This window comes from Tenrec ecaudatus, chromosome X (genome assembly GCF_050624435.1).
Source record: "Tenrec ecaudatus isolate mTenEca1 chromosome X, mTenEca1.hap1, whole genome shotgun sequence".
NCBI classification, from domain to species: Eukaryota; Metazoa; Chordata; class Mammalia; order Afrosoricida; family Tenrecidae; genus Tenrec; species Tenrec ecaudatus.
Genome location: NC_134548.1, coordinates 123,497,278 through 123,518,060, shown reverse-complemented (window position 1 = coordinate 123,518,060; position 20,783 = coordinate 123,497,278). Strand labels below are relative to the sequence as shown.

General features: G+C 36.8%; 1 protein-coding gene across 1 annotated transcript in view; it reads left to right on the top strand.

Moving 5' to 3' along the window:
- RADX (RPA1 related single stranded DNA binding protein, X-linked) overlaps positions 1 to 20,783 on the top strand; it is a 55,354-nt gene that overhangs the window by 22,557 nt on the left and 12,014 nt on the right. Inside the window, exons 8-12 of the mRNA XM_075538445.1 lie at positions 55 to 219; positions 1,195 to 1,355; positions 2,153 to 2,325; positions 9,880 to 9,932; positions 19,775 to 20,065. Coding sequence (XP_075394560.1) covers positions 55 to 219; positions 1,195 to 1,355; positions 2,153 to 2,325; positions 9,880 to 9,932; positions 19,775 to 20,065 — 843 coding nt within the window. The remainder of the gene's footprint in view (positions 1 to 54; positions 220 to 1,194; positions 1,356 to 2,152; positions 2,326 to 9,879; positions 9,933 to 19,774; positions 20,066 to 20,783) is intronic.

Genomic DNA, 20,783 nt, shown 5'->3' with positions numbered 1-20,783 from the left:
ATAGAGATGTTTTCTTTTTCATTTTCTTTATGAATTATCCACTTGTGCAAGAAGATCCCAAAGACCAGCCTTGTGCCCATGATGCCAAGGTCAAAAACTTTATTCATTGGGTGAAAGGAAAGAGGTGGTCTGAAGAAATGAAGAATACTGTGTTTGGTGGATACTACCCCTATCCACCAGTACCGGAGACATTTTCAAAGTATAGTAGTTCTGTTAAAGGTATTAATATAGCTTTATATACTCTTTCAATTTGTCAACTTTGTTTTTTACTTATATTATTTAAATGATACAAAGTGCACTGACCCTTACGGAGAATCAATCTGTGTTTACGTAGACATGAAAATTCATGTCATGCCTCCTAAAATTTAGTGTTTTGATTTTTAATTAGATTATTTTTAAAATTCAGAATGCAGAAGATGACAACCTGGAAATAATATCCTGGTTTAATGCCATTGAGATCAGATCTGGCCTTGGTAGATCTTAATTCCTATGAAATTAAATGAGAGACCAAAGGTATCTAAAATAGATGCTGAGCCATTGGATAGTCAGATGATGGCAAGAGTATTATGCTGTTCTTATGGAATTATAAATGTTACAGATAACACACTGAGTGTTAACTTTAAATAAGGATGGTGCCAAAGTAAATGAGATGCTGACTTTGAATTAAAGTACTCTCAAAGTCCTACTGTTAATTTATTTTTTAATAAAATTAAAATATCATCCTTGAAAATATTGACATAGCTATGTTTTTTGGTAAGCTATAGGATAATTTTGTGGTGTTTGAAAAACAGAAACTTGAAAATGCTGACTTACCTAAATATTGACATCCTCTTATATTTTATCACACTAGCAGTGTATAGTGTATGGTTAAAATGTGTATTCCCAGGCAGGGTCTAATCAACACTTACTTGTTTGAAATATGATATACAAATCAGTTTTAATATGTAAAAGTTTTGTTGCAAATCAAGACTCCAGACTGGACATCTGTATTATTATGTAACTGATCAAAAATATTTTGCTTATTTTACACAGATTACTTAAGGGGATGCCAAATATAAATGCAACCTTACAATTTTAGGTTAATGTAGCAAGTTTTAAAATTTATTTTGTAGAATTGCATTGCAAATCTAATTTTTGTTTTTATAATTTCAGTTCTTTAAACCTTACAATTTCCTTGGTGTTACTCTTTTGCAGTTGAATCGCTCTTGATAGCTATAAGTGAAGTGAGGAAGACAATTGAAAACTTACAGTATAGGGAACAAAAGCGTATTGCAATTCAGGGGATAATTACTGTTATAAGGTATTTCCCCCATAGAGGTGCACCTCAAAGTACTTCAGCATCAGAAACACTTCAGGTATGATTCCAGAGAATTAATAGTGTATCTCTGAAAGCACTGTGATAATTGTAAGTGGTACCTTGTATATTTGATTCAGAACACACATGTATTCACTCTTAATGATGTAAACATACCGGTATGAATTAAAACGTTCATTTGGGCCTTTGTTTCCTTTTTCTTTCATTTCTTTTTGGACAGGCTAAGCTAAACATCTGACATCGCCCAAGTTTCTCAATACTTGGTATCTTGATTTGGCTTTTGGTGTCTTGTGTTTCCTTTCTGCATAATTTGAGTCTATTAGGATTATGTATTTAAATGTCCTGGTAACATACAAATATATGATTCCTTTCCCACTTTCTGTGCAGGCCAGACCTACAGAAAAGCTTCTTCCCCAGGAAGTTTAACCTCTATATATTTGGCATGGGAATCTTAGTTCGGGTCTATAAGAGGTGGCAGTGCTTATTGTAGGCTAAAATGTCTAAAAAGAAGTTCTGGAGTCTAGACACAATCAAGATAATTTATCCCATGAGTCTATATTTTAAAATTATATATTCAGATTGTTCCTGCTCCTATGGAAAGGGTCATCTAATTAAACTTCTCCACTATACAAGCATAAGGGGGAAAGATCTGGGGTTTTATTTATTTTTCAAATACTTACTAAGTGGATATGGATAAATCATCTTCATGAAAGCACTGTTGTGAATTCAGATTCCGAGCATAACTCTCAAGATGATTTTTTATGTGAAATTTCTTTGAAAGGAGAAATCATTTTGGAGAATGAGTTTTAAATATGTTCTCTAAATTGCTGATTTTAGCATGCTAATCTACCCTCAAGAGCAGCAAGAGGAGACAGTGAAAGTCGGGAAAGTGGCCATGGATACTATTATAGAAATGGCGAACCTGTGAGTCCTTGGAGTTCTCATAGTGCATCTACAATTGTGAGTCTGAGCAAGAGAATGAGAGCTCAGAAAGACGCAGATGCTAGACTGTAAGTCATTTAAAGTACCGCTTTTGATTTTCTCCTTTGGGTTCTATTTCTGACCTATAAAATGATCTGTTATAGTAGAAGCCTCCTAGTCTGCAATGCTCAGCAAGATAATTGAAATATGTTTAAAATTAAGAGATACATATCCCTTCTTGGGTTTTTGGCTAAGATCAAGTGTAAAATGAGGAATTATGGAACAATATACATACCACACTAAGCAAGGGGCACAGTGTGTCAACCCCACCCTCACTGGTATTTGCCCAGTAAGGATCAGCATGAATTCAATTTCACCAACTTTGTCAAAAGCACCCTGTCTCTCTCAACCATAGTCACTCAGAGTTGAGTCACAGTTCACATATTCTCACTGCCATCAAGGAGCCCTGGTACCATGGTGATTATGCACTTGGGCTGCTAACCACCAGGTCAGTAGTTTGAAACCACCAGCTAGTCCACGGGAGAAAGATGAGGCTTTCTACTCCTGTAAACCCCCAGGAGCAGTTCTACTCTGTACTGTAGGGTTGAGATGAGGTCACAGGTTAAAAGGCCACGTTCTTTCAGATTACCACCAGCCCTTGGTAGCTCTCACTGCTCCTGTAGGCCTGGACTGTTAATTCACTAGAAGAAGTTACAGAATTCACGGAAAGTATATTATACTTCAGAACTTCTGGTGGTGCTGTCAGTTAGGCATTGGGCTACTAGCCATCAGGTCAGTTGTTCAAACCCATCAGCCACTCCTCAGGAGAAAGATGAGGCAATCTGTCTGCAGATTTAGTCTCAGAAACTCTGTATAGAGTCACTACGAGTTGGCATTTATTTCAATGACATTGGGTTTGCTTTGGGGTTTATACAATACTTGCAGCTACAGATTTATTACCGCCAAAAAACGGATACAAACAAAGAGACATAGAGTGAGATCTGGGAGAGGTCACCTCATGTAGCTTCCATATCCCAGAGAGCCTAGTCATCAACCATGAACCCCATCTGAGCCGTTGAGGTCAGGGCTCTTATTGACCTCCCCACATGGCTATGATAGATTTTACCATTCCTCCCAAGGTTTTGCACTGAGCCTGCAGGTGTCTCTTGTGGGTCTGGCAAGCTCCCATTTATTGACCTCAGGTGTGGGTTTAGCTAGACAAAAGCTCAAATTACTTTCTGCAAGGTAAATTGCACACTTCTCACATATCACAAACATTTAAAATATTTATTTTAAGTGTATCATTTAAAGCATTTCATTTTAGCACAAAACGTTATAGTTTGCATTTATTTGCCAAGTGCTTGCATAGCAGTCCTGGTAGTGTAATGGATTACTCAGGTTTCTAACCATAAGGTCAACAGTTTGAAACCACAAGCCGCCCTAAGTGAAACCAATGAGGCTTTTTATGGTCTCAGAAATCCACAGGGACAATTCATTGAATTCTTACTTCAGCTGTGTGATTTTCCATTTCTAAAAATGGATTCAATCCCTTTTTTCAGGGTTCTTTTATGGTTTTATCTTTTTGTCTCTTTTCCTACATTTTGTCCATTTCCCCCTCTGTTTTTGAGCATATGAAGTATAGATTTTTTAGATTAATTGTCTGCTAACTCTAATGTATCACCTGCTTGTCTGGCTTTTATTGGTATAGTAAAAGAAAATGTAACCGTTTAAGAGATTTTATCAACCAACATTTTAATTCAAAGAAATAGACAGTATAAAGTATCATATATTGCTCTTTTGGATTTTTTTAGTGTAGTCAAAATCCAGTAGCTCATTCAAAATCAAATGCTTAAGAAATAAAATAGTTAAAGGGCTTTAAACCCTCTTGATTTTATTCTATTGATAATATTTATAGGCAGTCCCCAGGTTATGAATATCCAATTGATGGACAAACCCTACTTTCCCTTTAAACTGATTCTGTCAAACACAGCAAAGCAAAGCGGGAACAAACCCAATGTTTTATCATTTGGCAGGTGTGGTACAATACTGAGGGTGGGAACAATTATGGCTGGGAGCCCTGGAATGGGATATTTAGAAAAGTCATAACGACTGCCTTGCAGGAACCCGATGCATGAGACTGGATTTTTGGCAGGGCTGTGGGAAAGCAAGACACATTCCAACAGCATGGTCATCTGCCATTTATGAGTTTGGGGTATGGGGAAAGGACAAGCCATCTTGGAGTGTGGTGGCACCATCTTTGAGCAGGGTACCAGCATCTTTGTAAGTGACAGCCCTGCTTTTGAATATGTTCATATTTTGAAGGGAAACTATTTTGATGCTGTAAAAAGGATATTTAAATTTATAGCAGGATTCTAGCCTGTAACTTTTCCTATTCTGATGATCTTTACCATTTATTGTAACTTTAAAGTTTTGAATCTGGTTTAGTGATGGCCTATGGCCATGACTGAACTAGGTATAACCAGTTTGAAGTCTTGATAGAGTTTTAAAGATACATTTAGAAGTGGATCTCATTTGTAACCCAGGGACTGCCTGTATTCTATAAACTGAAAGAACAAACAAACAATATAAAGCTTAAACAAAGTTTAAATACAGAATTTTTTTTACATTTCTATTGTAATCTTAAGGATCCCTGGTGAGAAATGTGTTACTTATTGGGTGCTAACCACAAGGTCAGCAATTTGAAGTCACCAACCACTCCACAAGAGAAAGATGAAGCTTTCCACTCCCATAAAGCGCTATAGATTTGGAAACCCAGAGGTGCAATTCTAGCTTGCCCTATAAAGTCTCTCATGATGGGTTGGAATGCACTCGATAGCAGTGAGCTTCCAAGAAAAGAATGCCTTATAGGAAAAATTTTTAAATAATGTTTATTACCTGAAAATCCTTTGCTAATTTAAATGAATGATCTCAAAATACTGAAGATTTTTAATCATTCAAAACTATGAAGGCAAGTCAAAAAGTTTTACTACGGGGGATCTAGTTTATACATGCAAAAGTTTATCCTAAACAAAATGTGCTCAAACTATCTATGTGGTCACTGGATAACTACAGACAAGTTATCTCAGTCAGACATGTGTTCCTAGTCTCATTCAAGTGTCTTAAAACATGAAAATGAAAAAAAAAGGTTCAATCAAAACCGTGACTTCCAAGGCGATCTGCTAAACCCATTAAATTCAAGGCTCAGAAGGATATGGCTATTGTTCTTTGGGATTTCAAAAAGGTAGTCTTAATTAATTTTCTCAGAGGACACAGGAATATCACAGGAGCTTATTAGAAAAAAATATTTTAAGAAAATTTAAAACAACAGTGGGAAGAAAAAGTCAGGAAAGTTATACCAAGAAAAGTTTTTTCCATCATGACAATGCAACTGGTTATTCTTCAAGACAGCAAAGGCTGTCCTATGTGAATTTTATTAGGCAACCATACCCCATTCACCTTACTTCCCTATCTTACCCCTTCTGACTTATTTTTGTTTCCCAAACATGAGGAACATTTCAAAGAAACACAATTTCAATCTCTCGAGGATGCCCAAAGTATCATTTTGATATGTTGTAAATTTAAATAAGATCTTTTATTTTACAAGTCTGAATTTTAAACAGATCTTGAACCCGTAGCTCATAGCATCAGCTCGTTTCACTTTAGCACCTGTCTCATCTCCAGTAATTTTTCCAGAACAACTATGCCTTCATGAAGCTCCATGAGTTTTCCCAATTCAAACTCAGCCTTTTTCAGCGTTTTTACATTTCTGACAAACATATCACAGAGAGGATAGATTGGAAAACCTTTTCTATGTCTTTTCCAGTGCTGTCTGGAATCACTTCTCTCAAGTCATGACACATCTCTGGTCATGATTTCCATCATGTTTTTTCAGATTTGGTGGATCTGTTGGTGCTGGTTGTAAGAGATTTTTCAAATGATTGTTGCATTTTTTAGTAAAACAAAAACAAAACAGAGGAAGCAGATAGCCATCGGTAGTCTTGATGTCAACATCAGCTTCAATCACGGTCTGCCATTTTTTGACCAAGGAGCACATTTTGTCATGCGTAAAATCCATGCCATGGGAGTTAGTCAGGCAGTTGTTAACCTAACCAGCCTCGGTCATTAGCTTGAATTTTCTAAATGCAACTTCATCATTCTGCAGATCGGCAAGGCTCACTTCAGATATCCAACCCTTGAAGCCACCAGATGCAATCTTGGTTCATTGAGTTCTGGTCCCTAGGATTTTCCCAATATTTATTATATTTAACATAGCTGGTACTTTCACATCATACCAATATTTCTTTAAAAATTGATCAACCACTTTCTTCTTAGCTCCCTTTTTGCCATCTTTTGTAAGGCAGTTGTTCTTGCTGACCACCATGGTGTTGCTCAGAGCCAAAAGGCTGCAGAAATTTTCAGGAAGGATTAGAGAGATGGTAATACCTCCTTCAGAAGTATATAGACCTAGATGGATGATGTGTCAAGAAATAATAGCTTTACATTTTCCTATTTTTGTTTAATAAAAGTCTATTATTTCATAGCAATACTTTTTGACTTGCCCTTGAATTTCTATATTGCTTATAGGAACAAACTCTCAAAACTTGCTTATTTTCTGGGATTTTAAATTTAAAAAATTTTTAATTGTCTACTGCTTTTCTTAAAAGGAGGCATTGAAAATATTCCTTTAGTATATAGCATTTTGATATACAAAACAAGGTCTCTTATGTTACCTCCTTTGATTTTTTGTATCCCTGTGAGTTAGGTGCAGCATAATTACCTCAATTTTACAAATGAGGAATCTAACATTCAGAAGATATGAAATAAAGGATCTATATTTGTATATATGTATGTGTGTATGTACATGTGTATATACATACAATACCTTTCATTTCTTTGCATGTATAACACTATGATATTAATTATAGTCTTGCTATATAGATGAGAGAATGATAAATGATAGGAGAAGCAAGGATGGCGAAACTCAATCTCATGTACTTTGGATACACTATTAAGAAGGGGTTAGTCCCTAGAGAAGGACATCACATTTGGTAAAGTTCATGGTCAGCGTAAAGGAGGAAGATCCTTAATGAGATGGATTGACACATTAGATGCAGCAAAGAGCTCAAACAAAATAATGGTGTAAGGGTTCTGTATTACCTGACAGTGTTTCCTTCTGTTGGAATCATCTCAACAGCACCTAACAACTATAGTGTGTGACATTGGTGATGATAAAGGCAAAATTAGAATATGACCTGTAGCCCTTGAAATAATGTTTATAGTGTTCTGCCACTACCCATCATGTCATCGCATTGCTTTGTATCCTCTTATCTTTCTACTCTTCTTCTCTTTTCATTTGTCTTCCTTCTTGTTTGTCATTTCTTCAGTTGATACCCATAGACATTCTTTAGTTCTACTTCTTGTAGGTTACTTGTCCAACTAACTCCTCGCTTTTAAGATATCTAGGTCATACAAATGAATGATTACATATTCCAGAGAAAATGTCCCAAGCAAATTAAAAAATTTCCATTAAATATAATGATAATGTTAGAATTCAGAAAATGAGTCATTTTATCTTCAGTGGCTTGGGGGATCTTTTCATAACCATACTTAAAAATATATATACAACCAAGATATGTTAGGCTATTAAAATGCATGTTATTTAACTATTTATTTTTTTAATTATTTAGATTTACTTTATGGAGCCCTGGTGAAGTAGTGTTACATGTTGGAATGCAATCCGCATGGTCGGCAGTTCAAAACCACCAATAGCTCTGCTGGGAAAAGACTGGGTTTTCTACTCCTGTACATAGTTACAGTCTTAGAAATCCACCTGGGTCGCTGTGAGTCAGCACTGACTTATGGCAGTGAGTAGATTTACCTTACCCGAAATCTACCGCACTGCTATTGACTTCATTCCAACTCATATCAACACTATAGAGGGTTTCTGAGACTGTAAAGCTTTACAGATGCAGACAGACGCATGTTGGGGTTGATATTGTCTGAGGACTAATTTCCAGTAATAGCTTGTTTTGATTCATTGAAGAAGTTTGAAACTACTATACAATATTTATTTATTTTAGAGTTATATGGCTAAGTACAGGCTTCTTACAAGCTGCAGCTTTTTAGTTCATGAATAACTGAATAATGTCATGAAGAGCATTCCTATTGGAAAACAAATAGCCCATCAATAAAAATGTTAAGCCATACTTTGTGGCGTTCTACAATATGATCTTTCTGTTTCACTTCATACCTTTAGTTTTGGAAATATAACAATGGAAAAATTTAGCACAGGAATATACCAAAAACTCTCTATATAAAATGAATGATCTTTCCTTATAAAAACTTGACTTCAAAATAGTATGCACGCTAGTCTGGGTTGACTAGAGAAACAATATCATAGACACTCATATATGTAATAAAAGAGCTTCATATAAAGAGTAATTATACATTAAGAAAACATCCCAGCCATGTCCAGATCAAGTCCATAAGTCCAATATCAGCCCATATGTCTGATACCAATCTATAAATTCCTCTTCAGACTCACAAAACACATGCTAAGACCTTGAATGCAGGAGGATCACAGGCCAGTGGGTGGAAAGTCTTGTGGATCCAGTGTTGGTAGAGGCATCTTAGTGCTAGCAGGGGTCTCCGCATGGCTCCTTTAACTCCAGGGCTTTAGAGTAACTCCATGTGTCTTGTCAACTAGGATGCCTTAGGGAGTGAGCCTGTATCCCGCCTCCAATGAGCCATTTATCTCCTTAGGGCCTCCCATCAAGCTGCGACCTAATTTACAAGCTAAACTCCACCCCTTCAACAGATTATATAACCACCACAATATGTACCCATTTCTTCAATTCACTTCAGCTTAATACACAACTATTGAGTATATAACACATGTAGAGGGAAAAATTAATAAAATTAAGCCGATACCTGTCCAGAATTTCTATTCTGATAGACAAGTTTGGCTTACAAACCAGTAATTTCAAGTCAGTTTGATAAATGCTATGACAGAAGTTCATTCAGGATGGTTAGGGTTGTTTACACAAGGAATAGGTAATCTTGAGATCAAGGATGCTTCAGATAACAAGTAATGCCTGACCAAAAATTTAAAGGATAAATAAGCTGACCAGGCAGAAGGTTTGAAACAGAATAGGAATTTCAGAAAACCATGAGCAAAGCTCGGATCTTGACAGTGAAGAAGGCGAGCGATGGTAAGAAATTAGGATAGGAAAATGAGCTAGATTGTTTTATAGCATATTTTAACAAGCCACACATGAAAATTAGACCATACCAATAATTTTTAAATTCCCATTATAGAGAATGAAAATATATTTTAGTTAAACTAATACTTTAAAAAAGTTGGCATTTTTTAATGAGATACCCCCTAAAAGAAAATTAAATCTATTGTATCATTTGAATTACATTATAAATAAACATTTGCTTCTAATTATGAGTATGTTTTTCTTAAAATTGTAATTCCTCCCTTTAAACACAAGCTTTCATAATTTTATATTATTGAATTAGAATAAACTCTGAATGGAACCAGTTCATTAGTGGATTTTGTTGGTGCTTGTTTTTTGTTTTGCTTTGACCATTTAAAGTCTCTTTTTATAATTCTTTGTGATCTTCCCCATCCTTTATAGGATCACTGTTCCTCAGCCAGAAACTTCTTCAAAAGCAAAAGGAAATAAAGCAGGTATTTCAAGTACTGTTGAATAAGTGTTGCTGTTATTTATTATTATTCATGAAAATGGAATTAAAAGACAGTGGAATATTTTTATGCACTTTCCCCCCACAGTTTTTACCCAATGTGGCAGTCTGCATACTGCCAATGACACCGCCAGAGCTCCTTTGAATATAGTACTTGATAATATTGTAAATTACTGTTAATCTTAGATGTGAAACTCTATTGTGATTATTTTCCTTTAAGAAGGTCTTTATCTTTTAAAGATACATAATGATGTATTTACTAATCAAATACTTGAATTATGAAATTATACTTTTGGAATTTTCTTTTAAAAAAAAACAGTAAGGAGTAGTATAGGGAATAGACGACGCGAGATCAGCCCTATCAGGATAAGTGAAACAGAACGGTACATGAGGAATCAAGGTACACAATAAAAAGAATGTAAATATAAAACCATGGCAAAATATAAATCTGAAATTTTTGTAATTGTGGGTAGTGTATACTGTTATTTTTGGACTTTCCTAACTTTCATGATAAAACAAAAGCTTAAACTAGATTTAACAGACTATACTGTACAGACAAATGATCCCTGAGCAAATCTTTCAAAAAATGAGTACCGTATAAACTTGTTTATAAGCCGAGGTTTTTAGCTTATACAAGGGTCAGTGGTACCCCGCTGACACTGCAGGGCGTTGAATGCTTGTTTACTCACATCTAACCAATCAGCCGTCCTATGAAGTGGATGGCTCCAATTCGCAGAAGCACCCATAATGATTCACTTATGCTGGCAGCTGAACTGGTAAGGATGTGTCTGTGGCTGCTCTCCGTCTCTCCCCTCTGGTCTCTGTGATTCACATCCTGCATTTCCCACCTTAGGCTTATACTCAAGTCAATCAGTTTTTCTGGTTCCCTAGGTAATAAGGTAAAAATTAGGTACCTTGGCTTATACTCGGGTCGGCTTATATTCGAGTATATACGGTAGGTTTTCCCAAATTAGCTAGAGAATAGCATTTCTTTTCCTATAAGGTAGGTGTAATTATTTTGTTTCTAAAATATTTGAATAACATCTAACCTTTTTCTTGTATATTATATGTACTCTAACAAACCATCCGGGAAGGTTCAATATGGTGTGGGTTATTGTAACAGCTAGTTATTGCTGTTCTAATTATGTAATTTTAGTAATTTGGAGGGATTCATTTCAAGAAGATAAAGGATTATATTATTGCTCAATCCTTTCACTTTTAAAAATATTATTACGTTTTAGGTAAAAGTTTACACATAAAATTAGGCTGATTCCCCTTTAATACTCTTCATAGAATTTTTCTGTGTTATAATTTTTACAATGTGTCAACATTCTCATTTCCTTTTGGTTTGTTCTTTTTCCATTGATCAAGTTTCCCTTCCCTACTTGCCTCATCACCTTTGTTTTGGGGTAAATGGTCACTGTTTGGTCTCATGTAGTTCATTGTCTATAGGAGGTTATTACTATGGGGCACTACTGTTTATTTCATAAGCCAATCTATTATTTGGTTAAAAACGTGACCTGCAGAAAGAGCCTCGATTACTTGTTTAAGGAATATTTTAGGGCAATAGCATTTGGAGTTCTTTTAGCCTCATATAGCCCAATTCGTTGGGATTTTATTAGGACTTTTAGTTTTGTTCTACATTTTTCTTCTCTTCTATCCAGGACTTTCTATTATGTCCCTGAGCAGAGCACCATCTAGTTCTTCTGGTGTCAGATTAGAAGAAGTTGTGTTTTGTGTGGGCTAGCTAATAGTCCCATGAATTAATTTATTTCTTGAGTCTTTGATTTTCTTCATTCCCTTTTGGTCCATATAAGTAGAAACCAATCCTTGTATCTTGCATGGTAGCTCCCAAGTTTTTAAGACATTACAACAAGTCACTGTACCAATGTGCAAAGCAGTGCCTTTGTGAACTATATTATGCCAATTGACTATGGCCTGAGTCTATGGCCTTTTAACTTGTAACTCAATCCTACAGGTTGTTTGGATATTCCTCAGAATTCTCCATAATAATGCTCCCTCTGTTGTTTGTTATATATGTGGATATAAGCAAGAGTTCAAAAAGTTAGTGTATGTTGAGGTAGGGGATAGACTTCGGGCCTCTGGTCACACCCTCCGTCAATACAAGAACACGTTGTTCTAATAAATTGGCAGCCTGAGATATTCACCCTCCCAACACAATCACTGAAGACAAAACGGCATAAATAAATGTGGTGAAGAAGGTAGTTGGTGCCTGGCTATTAAAAGATATAGCATCTGGGGTCTTAAAGGCTTGAAATTACACAAGCTGCCATTCAGCAGTGAAGCAATAAGTCCACATGGAAGAAGCACACTGCTGTTGCGTTCATGAGGAGTCATAGGGACTGGGTAATAGGCATCAGCAGACACATAACAAACAAAAACATATTGTTGAGAATGAGGGAGGTTGGAGCAAAGACCCAGAGTTCATCTGTAGACAATGGAACAATCTCCCCACAGAGGGGCCACAGGGAAGGTATGAGTCACCAGGGTTCAGTAAAGCATTGATGAAATACACACTATTCCTCTGGTTCTTTGAGGCTTCCTCAGCCCTCCTCTTGCCCCCCAGTATCATGACCCCAGTGCTGATTCTTAATTCAGACTAGACCAGAGCATGCACACAGAGATAGAAAAGAGATGGGAGCTCATGACACACAGAATCCAGAAACAGGAGTGGGAATAGTGATACCAGAAGGGTACGGAGAAGAGGGGGAGAGGAAGGGAGAAAGGGGGAACCGATCGCAATGATCAACTCATAACCATACATCCCTCTACAGGGGGAAGAACAACAGAAAACATGGGGGAAGGGAGACAGTAGTCAGTGTGAGAGATGAAAATGTACAATTTATTAGGGGATAATGAGGGAGGCAAGGAAGGGGGAACCAAAACAGGAGCTGATACCAAGGGCTCAATAGGAAGTAAATGTCTAGAAAAGAATGAAGGCAACATATGTACAAACATGCCTGATTCAATCATTGTGTGGATTGTGCTAAGAGTTGTATGAGCCCCCAATAAAATGATTTAACAACCAAACCAAAAAAGTTAGTGTATGAATTCCAATATATTTTAATGCGATTTTTCTCCAAAATGTTTAAGCCCCTTGTATTTTACCTCCTCAAGTGGTGCTGACTTCATCCATATTTGATCCTGCCTCTCTACTCCCATAAAGTTAGAGTCATAGAAACTCACAAATCTGCCCTATAGGGTCACTACGAATCACCATCAACTTGATGGCATTGAGTTGTGGCTGTTTTAACCTTTCACCAAAAATTAACAGGTGTCTACTCACGAGAAAGTAATCCTCTTTCCCTTTCCCTCCCATCCCTGGTAACCATCAAAGAATTTTGCTTTCTATATGTGTATCCATTTTTTACTTTTATAATAGTGGTACCATGGAGTATGTGTCTTTTTGTGATGTACTTATTTCAAATAGTACAATGGCCTACAGATTCAGCCATGTTGTAGGATGTTTCACAAGCTCATTTTTTAAACTATAGCCTAGTCCATTTACTTTTTATCATTCAAATATCATACAATTGAATAGTTCATTCATATCAAAGAGTTATGCAATCATCACCACAATCAATTTCAGAACATTTTTTCTAATACTCATTGTTGTTAGCTTCTTATTACCCCTAACCACACCTTTCATGCCCCTAAGTAATTATTAATCCAGTTACCATCTCTGTAGATTTACCTATCCTAGATTTTATATAGAGAAAATCATATAAAACACACACACACCCAAAAAACCACAACAATGACAAAAGAAAACAGAAAAATCTCCATAGAAAGGAAATCAGAATATATTAAAAATGGAAACAACTTTAAAATGGGTCCAAAATGAGATCAAATGCTATGGTGATACATTTTAACCTAACTGCTTCAGCCTTAATCAGCTTTGGAATTCTGTCCATATGATAGCATAGCTATTCACACATTTGGAATCTCGTCAGAGGGGATTCACCAGAGACTTAATCTATGTGGGGATCCTGCAAATGAATTTTGGCTCCCACTGTCATCTATGGCCTTCTGCAACCTTCGGAATGTAAGCTCTGATACCATTCCCTCCTTGGATTTTGATTTTTATTATTTACAATCCATGGATCACATAGACTGGCATGCTTATATTCCATGTGGATTAGCCAGACATCTCACTTAGATTGCCACGTGTTTTATTGTTGTTGTTGTTGTTTAATCATTTTATTAGGGACTCATACAATTCTTTTCACAATTCGTACATACGTCATTTGTGTCCAGCACATTCGTATATATGTTGCCATCATCATTCTCAAAACACCTGCTTTCTACTTGAGCCCTTCATATCAGCTCCTCATTTTTCCCTCCCTCTTCACGCCCCTCTCCCCCTGAACCCTTGATAATTTATAAATTATTATTATTTTATCATAACTAACACCATCCAACATCTCCCTCACCCACTTCTCCGCTGTCCGTCCCACAGGGAGGAGGTTATATGTAGACCTTGTCATCTGTTCCCCCTTTCTCCCTCACCTTCCTTCCACACTGCAGATATCCCGGTGTCCAGCTGTCAAAATATATAGAATCCGGGGTCCCAGAGGCTGGAAGATAAACAAGGGGCCATCTAACTGATAAACAAAGCCCATATGGAAGAAGCACACTAGCCTGTGAGATGGCAAGGCATCGAAAGGATCAGGTATCAGGCATCAAAGACCAAAAAAAAATCATAGCATTGTGAATGAGAGGGAGTGCAGTGTGGGGACCCAGGGCCCATCTGGGGGAAATTGGACCTCCCCTTGCAGAAGGGCTGTGGGGAGGTGACGAACCAGTCAGAGTGCAGTGTAGCAACAATGAAACATACAATTTTCCTCTAGTTCTCGAATGCTTCCTCCCCCCTCCCCCCTATCATGATCCCAAGTCTACCTTACATATCTGGCTGGACTGGAGGATGTACACTGGCACAGATAGAAACTGGAAATACAGGGAATCCAGGACAGATGAAACCCTCAGGACCAGTGGTGAGAGTGTGGTTGTTTTTTAATCATTTTATTGGGGGCTCATACAATTCTTATCACAATCCATACATACATCAATTGTGTAAAGCACATTTGTATACTTGTGACCCTCATTCTCAAAACATTTGTTCTCCACTTATGATCCCAGATGCTAGTCTTTTTTTAAACATTTTATTAGGGACTCATTCAACTCTTATCACAATCCATACGTACTCCAGATGCTGTTCTTTCTGATAGGTGGGAACAATCTAGTTTGTTCACCACAATTTCTTATAGCACCTATATTTTCAGTGATCTCTTAATTAAAGATAATAGCGAGTAGGGTCATGTCATAAGAACTAATTATTCTTTGATTGAGGCTACAACTAATATGAACCCCAGATCCATTCATAATCTATGGTTTATCTGTATCTCTGGCTCACTTTACAGACATTGTCATCATTTTATGATAGAAAATATTATAACTCATCTCCACGGGACATAAGATGATTCTATCAATAGTATCATTAATATAGAAAATAGTATAGATCAATTTAATTTTAATAACCATTTTCTTGTGAGTTAGGAGAACATATCAGTTTTCTCTTAATGTTTTTTATACATCTCATTTCATGTCAATGTTTGTATTTCCTATAATTCAGTATTATCTCTTTTCTGTGTTTCCTGTTTGCATCCTCCTGCTTTCTTATCCCTTCTGAATTTTGTCCTTGGGTAAATGCTACCCTTTTTAACATATGCCGCCATCATCATTTTCAAAGCATTCTCTTCCCACTTGAGCCCCTGATATCAGCTCCCCATTTCCTCCTCCTCCCTCTCCCACCCACCCTCCCTCATGAAGCCTTAATAAGTTATAGATTATTTTTTCCATATATTAAATTGTCCACCATTGCCCCTCACCCACTTTTCTGTTATTTGTCCCCCTGGGGGTCGGTTCTAGGTTGATCCCTGTGATGGATTCTCCCTTTCTCCCCCCCATCCTCCCCTAATCTTCCTGGTATGTCTACTCTCCTTGTTGGCCCTGAGGGCTTTATCTATCCTGGATTCCCTGTGTCTGTAGCAGTGTGCATGCTCTGGTCTAACCCGATTTGTAAGGTAGAATGGGGTTCTATGATAGTGGAGTGAAAGAAGCACCAAAGAGCTAGAGGAAAGTTGTGTGTTTCATCAGTTATACACTGCTCCCTGACTGGCTCATCTCTTCCCTGTGACCCCTCTGTGAGGGGATATACAATTGCCTACAGATGGGCATTAGGTCTCCACTCAATGCTCCCCCATCCCCCCATTTTCCTTGGGTATGGTTTTATTCTGAGTCTTAGATGCCTGATACCTGATCCCATCAACACCTCATGGACACACTGGCTGGTGTGCTTCTTCCATGTGGGCTTTGTTGCTTCCCTGCTAGATGGCCGCTTGTTTATCTTCAAGTCTTTAAGACCCCAGACTTATATCTTTTGATAGCTGGGTTTTCTTCACCACATTTGTCTATGCACCCATTTTGTCTTCAGCAATCATGTCAGGAAGGTGAGCATCACAGAATGCCGGATTGTTAGAACAAAGTGTTCTTGTGTTAAGGGAATACTTGAATCAAGGCTCAATGTCCATCTGCAACCTTAATTCTTAACATATAGATATGAGTACATAGTTCTATTCCTCTCTCATTAGATATATATGTATATGTGTATATATATATGTATATTTACACATGTACATGCCTGAATTTAGGCCTCCCAGGACCTTCTAATGTAATCACTTTCAGAGCCATTGGTATTAGTAACCAGGCACCAGGTCTTCTGGTCTCAGGGTTGTAGAGACTGATGTTCGTGTGGTCCATTCATCCATTAGACTAATTGTGTCCATGTATGTTCAATTTTCTTCACTCCTTTTTCCTCCAGAAAGGGAGATACCAGTAGTTGTACCTTAGATGATCATTCACAAATTATTAAGACCCCACTTGCTACTCACCAAAGTACTGTAGTAAAGAGAAAAAACATTGTCTTGGTGTCCTATGGTATGTCAATCGACCTTGGTGTCCCCTAAAACCATATTCCTGATCCCCCAACACCTGTTACTCATTCTCTCAAGATGTTTGGTTATGTCTAAGAAGTTTTCATAACTCTTCCCTCTGTATGCTTTACCATATTCATGGATATAGTTTCAGCATAAGTAAATACATATATAGAAATATCCTGTCAAACCTATATATGTTTGTGAGTATGATCCCACTCCATTTCACAGCTTGCATATTTTTCCATGTGTCCACTCATAGATTAGTGTTATTACAAGATTATGTCTTATAACACACTATGTATCTATGTTGCCCTTAGCTCATTGTTTTTATGGTTGCAAAATATTACACTGTATGTAGTACTGTTTCTTTATGCATTCATCAACTGATGTGCACCTAGGTTGGGTCTATTTGTTTGCTATTGTGAATAATACTGCACTACATATAGGTGTGTGTATTATGTCTGTTTGTGTATTTGTCTTATATATCTTAAGATATATAATTCTAAGGCATTTCTATTTATAGATTTTAATGTATTTCTATCTATAGATTTTTGAGGAAGTGCTGGATTGCAGGGTATTTCATTTTCTTTCTGTTTGAGGAAGTACTATGATGTTTTCCTTAGTGTTCCTAATGTTTTACATTCCTACCACCAAAGTATAAGTGCTTCAGCATTTACTGCTTTCTGATTATTTCCATTTTTAGAGAGATAGATGGTATCTCCTTACAGGGTGTTGCTCTATAGTGGGTAATAAACAGGAGCATCTTTGAATTCCCCTCTCTAGTGTTTCACATAACTTCTTAGGAGTTCTCTATTTTTTTCTCCTTTTTTGGTGGTTGTTCCTCAAACAATTTAATATCCAGGGATTTACCTACTACTTTGCTGATTATCTTTTCCATTGATTCCATTCTACTCTTGAGTTATCAATGTCTGATATTTTATTTAATCATCCATGTTTCTTCCTGTTTTGTATAGCTTCATATTGTCTTTTATTTCAATAATTAGGTCTTATACTGTTTTTCCTGGATTCTTCTCTGACTTTTCAATAATCTCTTTGAGGATCCTACATACAGATCGTTTAAATTCCTTGTTCTGTTATTCTACCTCAGAAATGTTTTCTTCGCCTTTATTTTGTTGTCTCTTTTTCTCTCTCAGTCATCTTACCCTGGTGTTTCATATTATTTGTTATTTTTCCGCTGCTTCCAGGACATTAAAGTGTTGACTTATTTAAGTGTAAATTGTCTGCCGAAACTTTTTTAATGTTAGCTGGGAGCACTAAGATTTCCTGCTCATTGTTGTGCAGTGGTGTAGCTAGTCTCTGTCAGAATATGAATGGCATTGTTTACCTGGTTGTGGATGTAGGGAGTATTCTTATTGGTGGCTTGGTTGGATGGTGTATGTGAACACTACTGGTTGCTGGGTGATGGTGGAAAGTTGCATGGATGACTTGTTCCCAACTGAGTGGCTTGGGAACTTGAACCACCAGTTGTGGGGTGGATAGGGCAGTGCGGGGGTGGTTGGAATGAGAGTGAACAAACCTTCTGTGGTATGTGCTATAGATCATTGGCAAGTGTGGAAGCACAGGGATGAATTGACGCTAGTGCAAACCTCCAGACACAGGTCTGACACTGTGGGAGCACACCAGGAAAGCAGGGGAATATATCCCCCTAGTCTCTGGTATGGACACCATAGTACGCCCCACAAATGCAACTGGAAATCAGGACCTAGCTAGCCCTAGGCAAATATGAGTGGGAAGACTGACCCTAAACCAGTTGGATGGGGGAACCTTCAGCCTCCACTCCAAGGATCTTCCACTATTCCTACTTTATGGCTCCCTCCGTGCTCTGTGTTTACCTGGATCCCTAGGCTGACACCCACTTTACTGCATTTCCCTTGTTTGATCCAGTTCATGTTCTGATCACTGTACTTTGCTTGGTTTTCTTAGCATACCTATTATGTCTTTGGTTCCCAGGGTATAGTATTCAATTATTTATCATTTGTACCAAATTCCTTAGCACGGTGTTTGGCACATTGTGGATATTCAATGATTATTTGTTGAAAAAGTGAATTAAAGTTATAATATTTAAGGAAAAACTGTATTCTTTTCTTACAAACTAAATGTGTTAGAAAAAATTTAGATTAAATGATAAACTGGCTTTTGATGGTAGACAGAAATCAAGAATTGTGGGATTTTTTTCATGTCAATTTACTTCTCTACTTCACATATGTTATTTATAGCTGAAAGAATAACATATATAATAAAAATGGCCTTTAGGAGGAGAAATGTCTACAAAAAATACTTTTTCCAAACTATTTTTACAGGACATAACAATTTTATTTTAAGCTCAAATTCCCTGAATAATGAGTGATGATAAGATTCTATGTCAAAGGATTCTATCCTCATGACTTTTATTTGACTTGAATTCATCCCTGAATATAAGAAATTTGCTTGCATATTGCTTTAGGAGCATTTGGTAAAGATTTTTAAAGTGTAAAGTAGATGATCATAGATCTTAATTTTAACAATAGAGAAAGCATGATCATTTCAATCTTTTGGAGTGAATTTTCATTTTTAAAGTAAATTTAGTTCTTTGCGTTCACATTTTTTAAAAGAATCACTTTACATTTTATGTGCAGTTATTTGATTTCAAGTTAATTAAATAATCCCTCGTTAATATGGGCTTCATTTCAATACATGATTTCACTTACCTAGTTCGTAGATCAACTTGGCCAGAATGAATTGCTATTGGAATTAAGGGGGGGAAATATTTGTATTTGTGCATTGTATATCGATTTCTTTTTGTCTTTTATAGGTCAAGAAAGCACAAGCAATAATTCCTCAGAGAAATACAGAAAGTTTGTTAGTGATAAGTGGGAAAGTCCACTCTGGAGAGAAATGAAGTCGCATTTAATAGCTCACCTCCATTACAGCTACGTTTACCCTGAAAGTATTCCGCGTAACTTTGTTTCACAGCACAAGCATTTTCTTAGTCAGCAGTACAATCTGCAGTCCTCAATATATTCACCACCAGAAGAAGGATGCCCTCCCTTTAAGAACATTAAGGCTGCCAGCAACCTTGGCCATTTTGAAGTAACCATCCTAGGTAAGTTGACTCTTTTCCCCATTGAATATGATTAATTTAACAGGCTTTAAATAGAGCTAATAAAATAGAGGAGCTTCAAAAAATTCATGGAAGTAGAATGAAAATATAAGTTTTCCACAAACATTTTGAAACTCCCATCTGCCCCCGCCCTAGTTAACTTAGCTTTTTTTTAATGAGTTATTTATTTATTTCTTAACAGGGGTTAAACATACTTCTATTCATAGGGGATCCTCTCAATTAGGACCCTGTTTTCCCCTTTAATATACACCTTACCCTTGCATGATTCAGATACACTGACAATGAAGCAGAGAATATAGGAAGACAGTGGCGGCTAAATGAGAAGATAATTCATCTCAGAAGTAGTCAGAGAGCTAGAGAAGAGGAAAGTTTCTCTGGTTCCCATCCTTCTTTCTCCAAATACTTTCCAATAGAAGTGACAAAAATCCATAATAAGAGCTTCATTTCTTTTAGAATTAGAGCTGTATTCCTTGAAAAATCGTGGCCAAAATGAATTGCTATGGGAATTAAGAGGGAAAATATTTGTATTTGTGCATTACAGGGAGCTTCTAAGCACTCGGTTTAGTTACTCTAAGATAAAGGGACAGGGACAAAAATCTTAGCAATTTAATGTCTGAAAGAAAATACAGAATGTCTTAGATCTGTAGTGCTGCAATAGATTGCTTGACCTTATCAAGATTCTTTTTCCCCCTTTACTCTT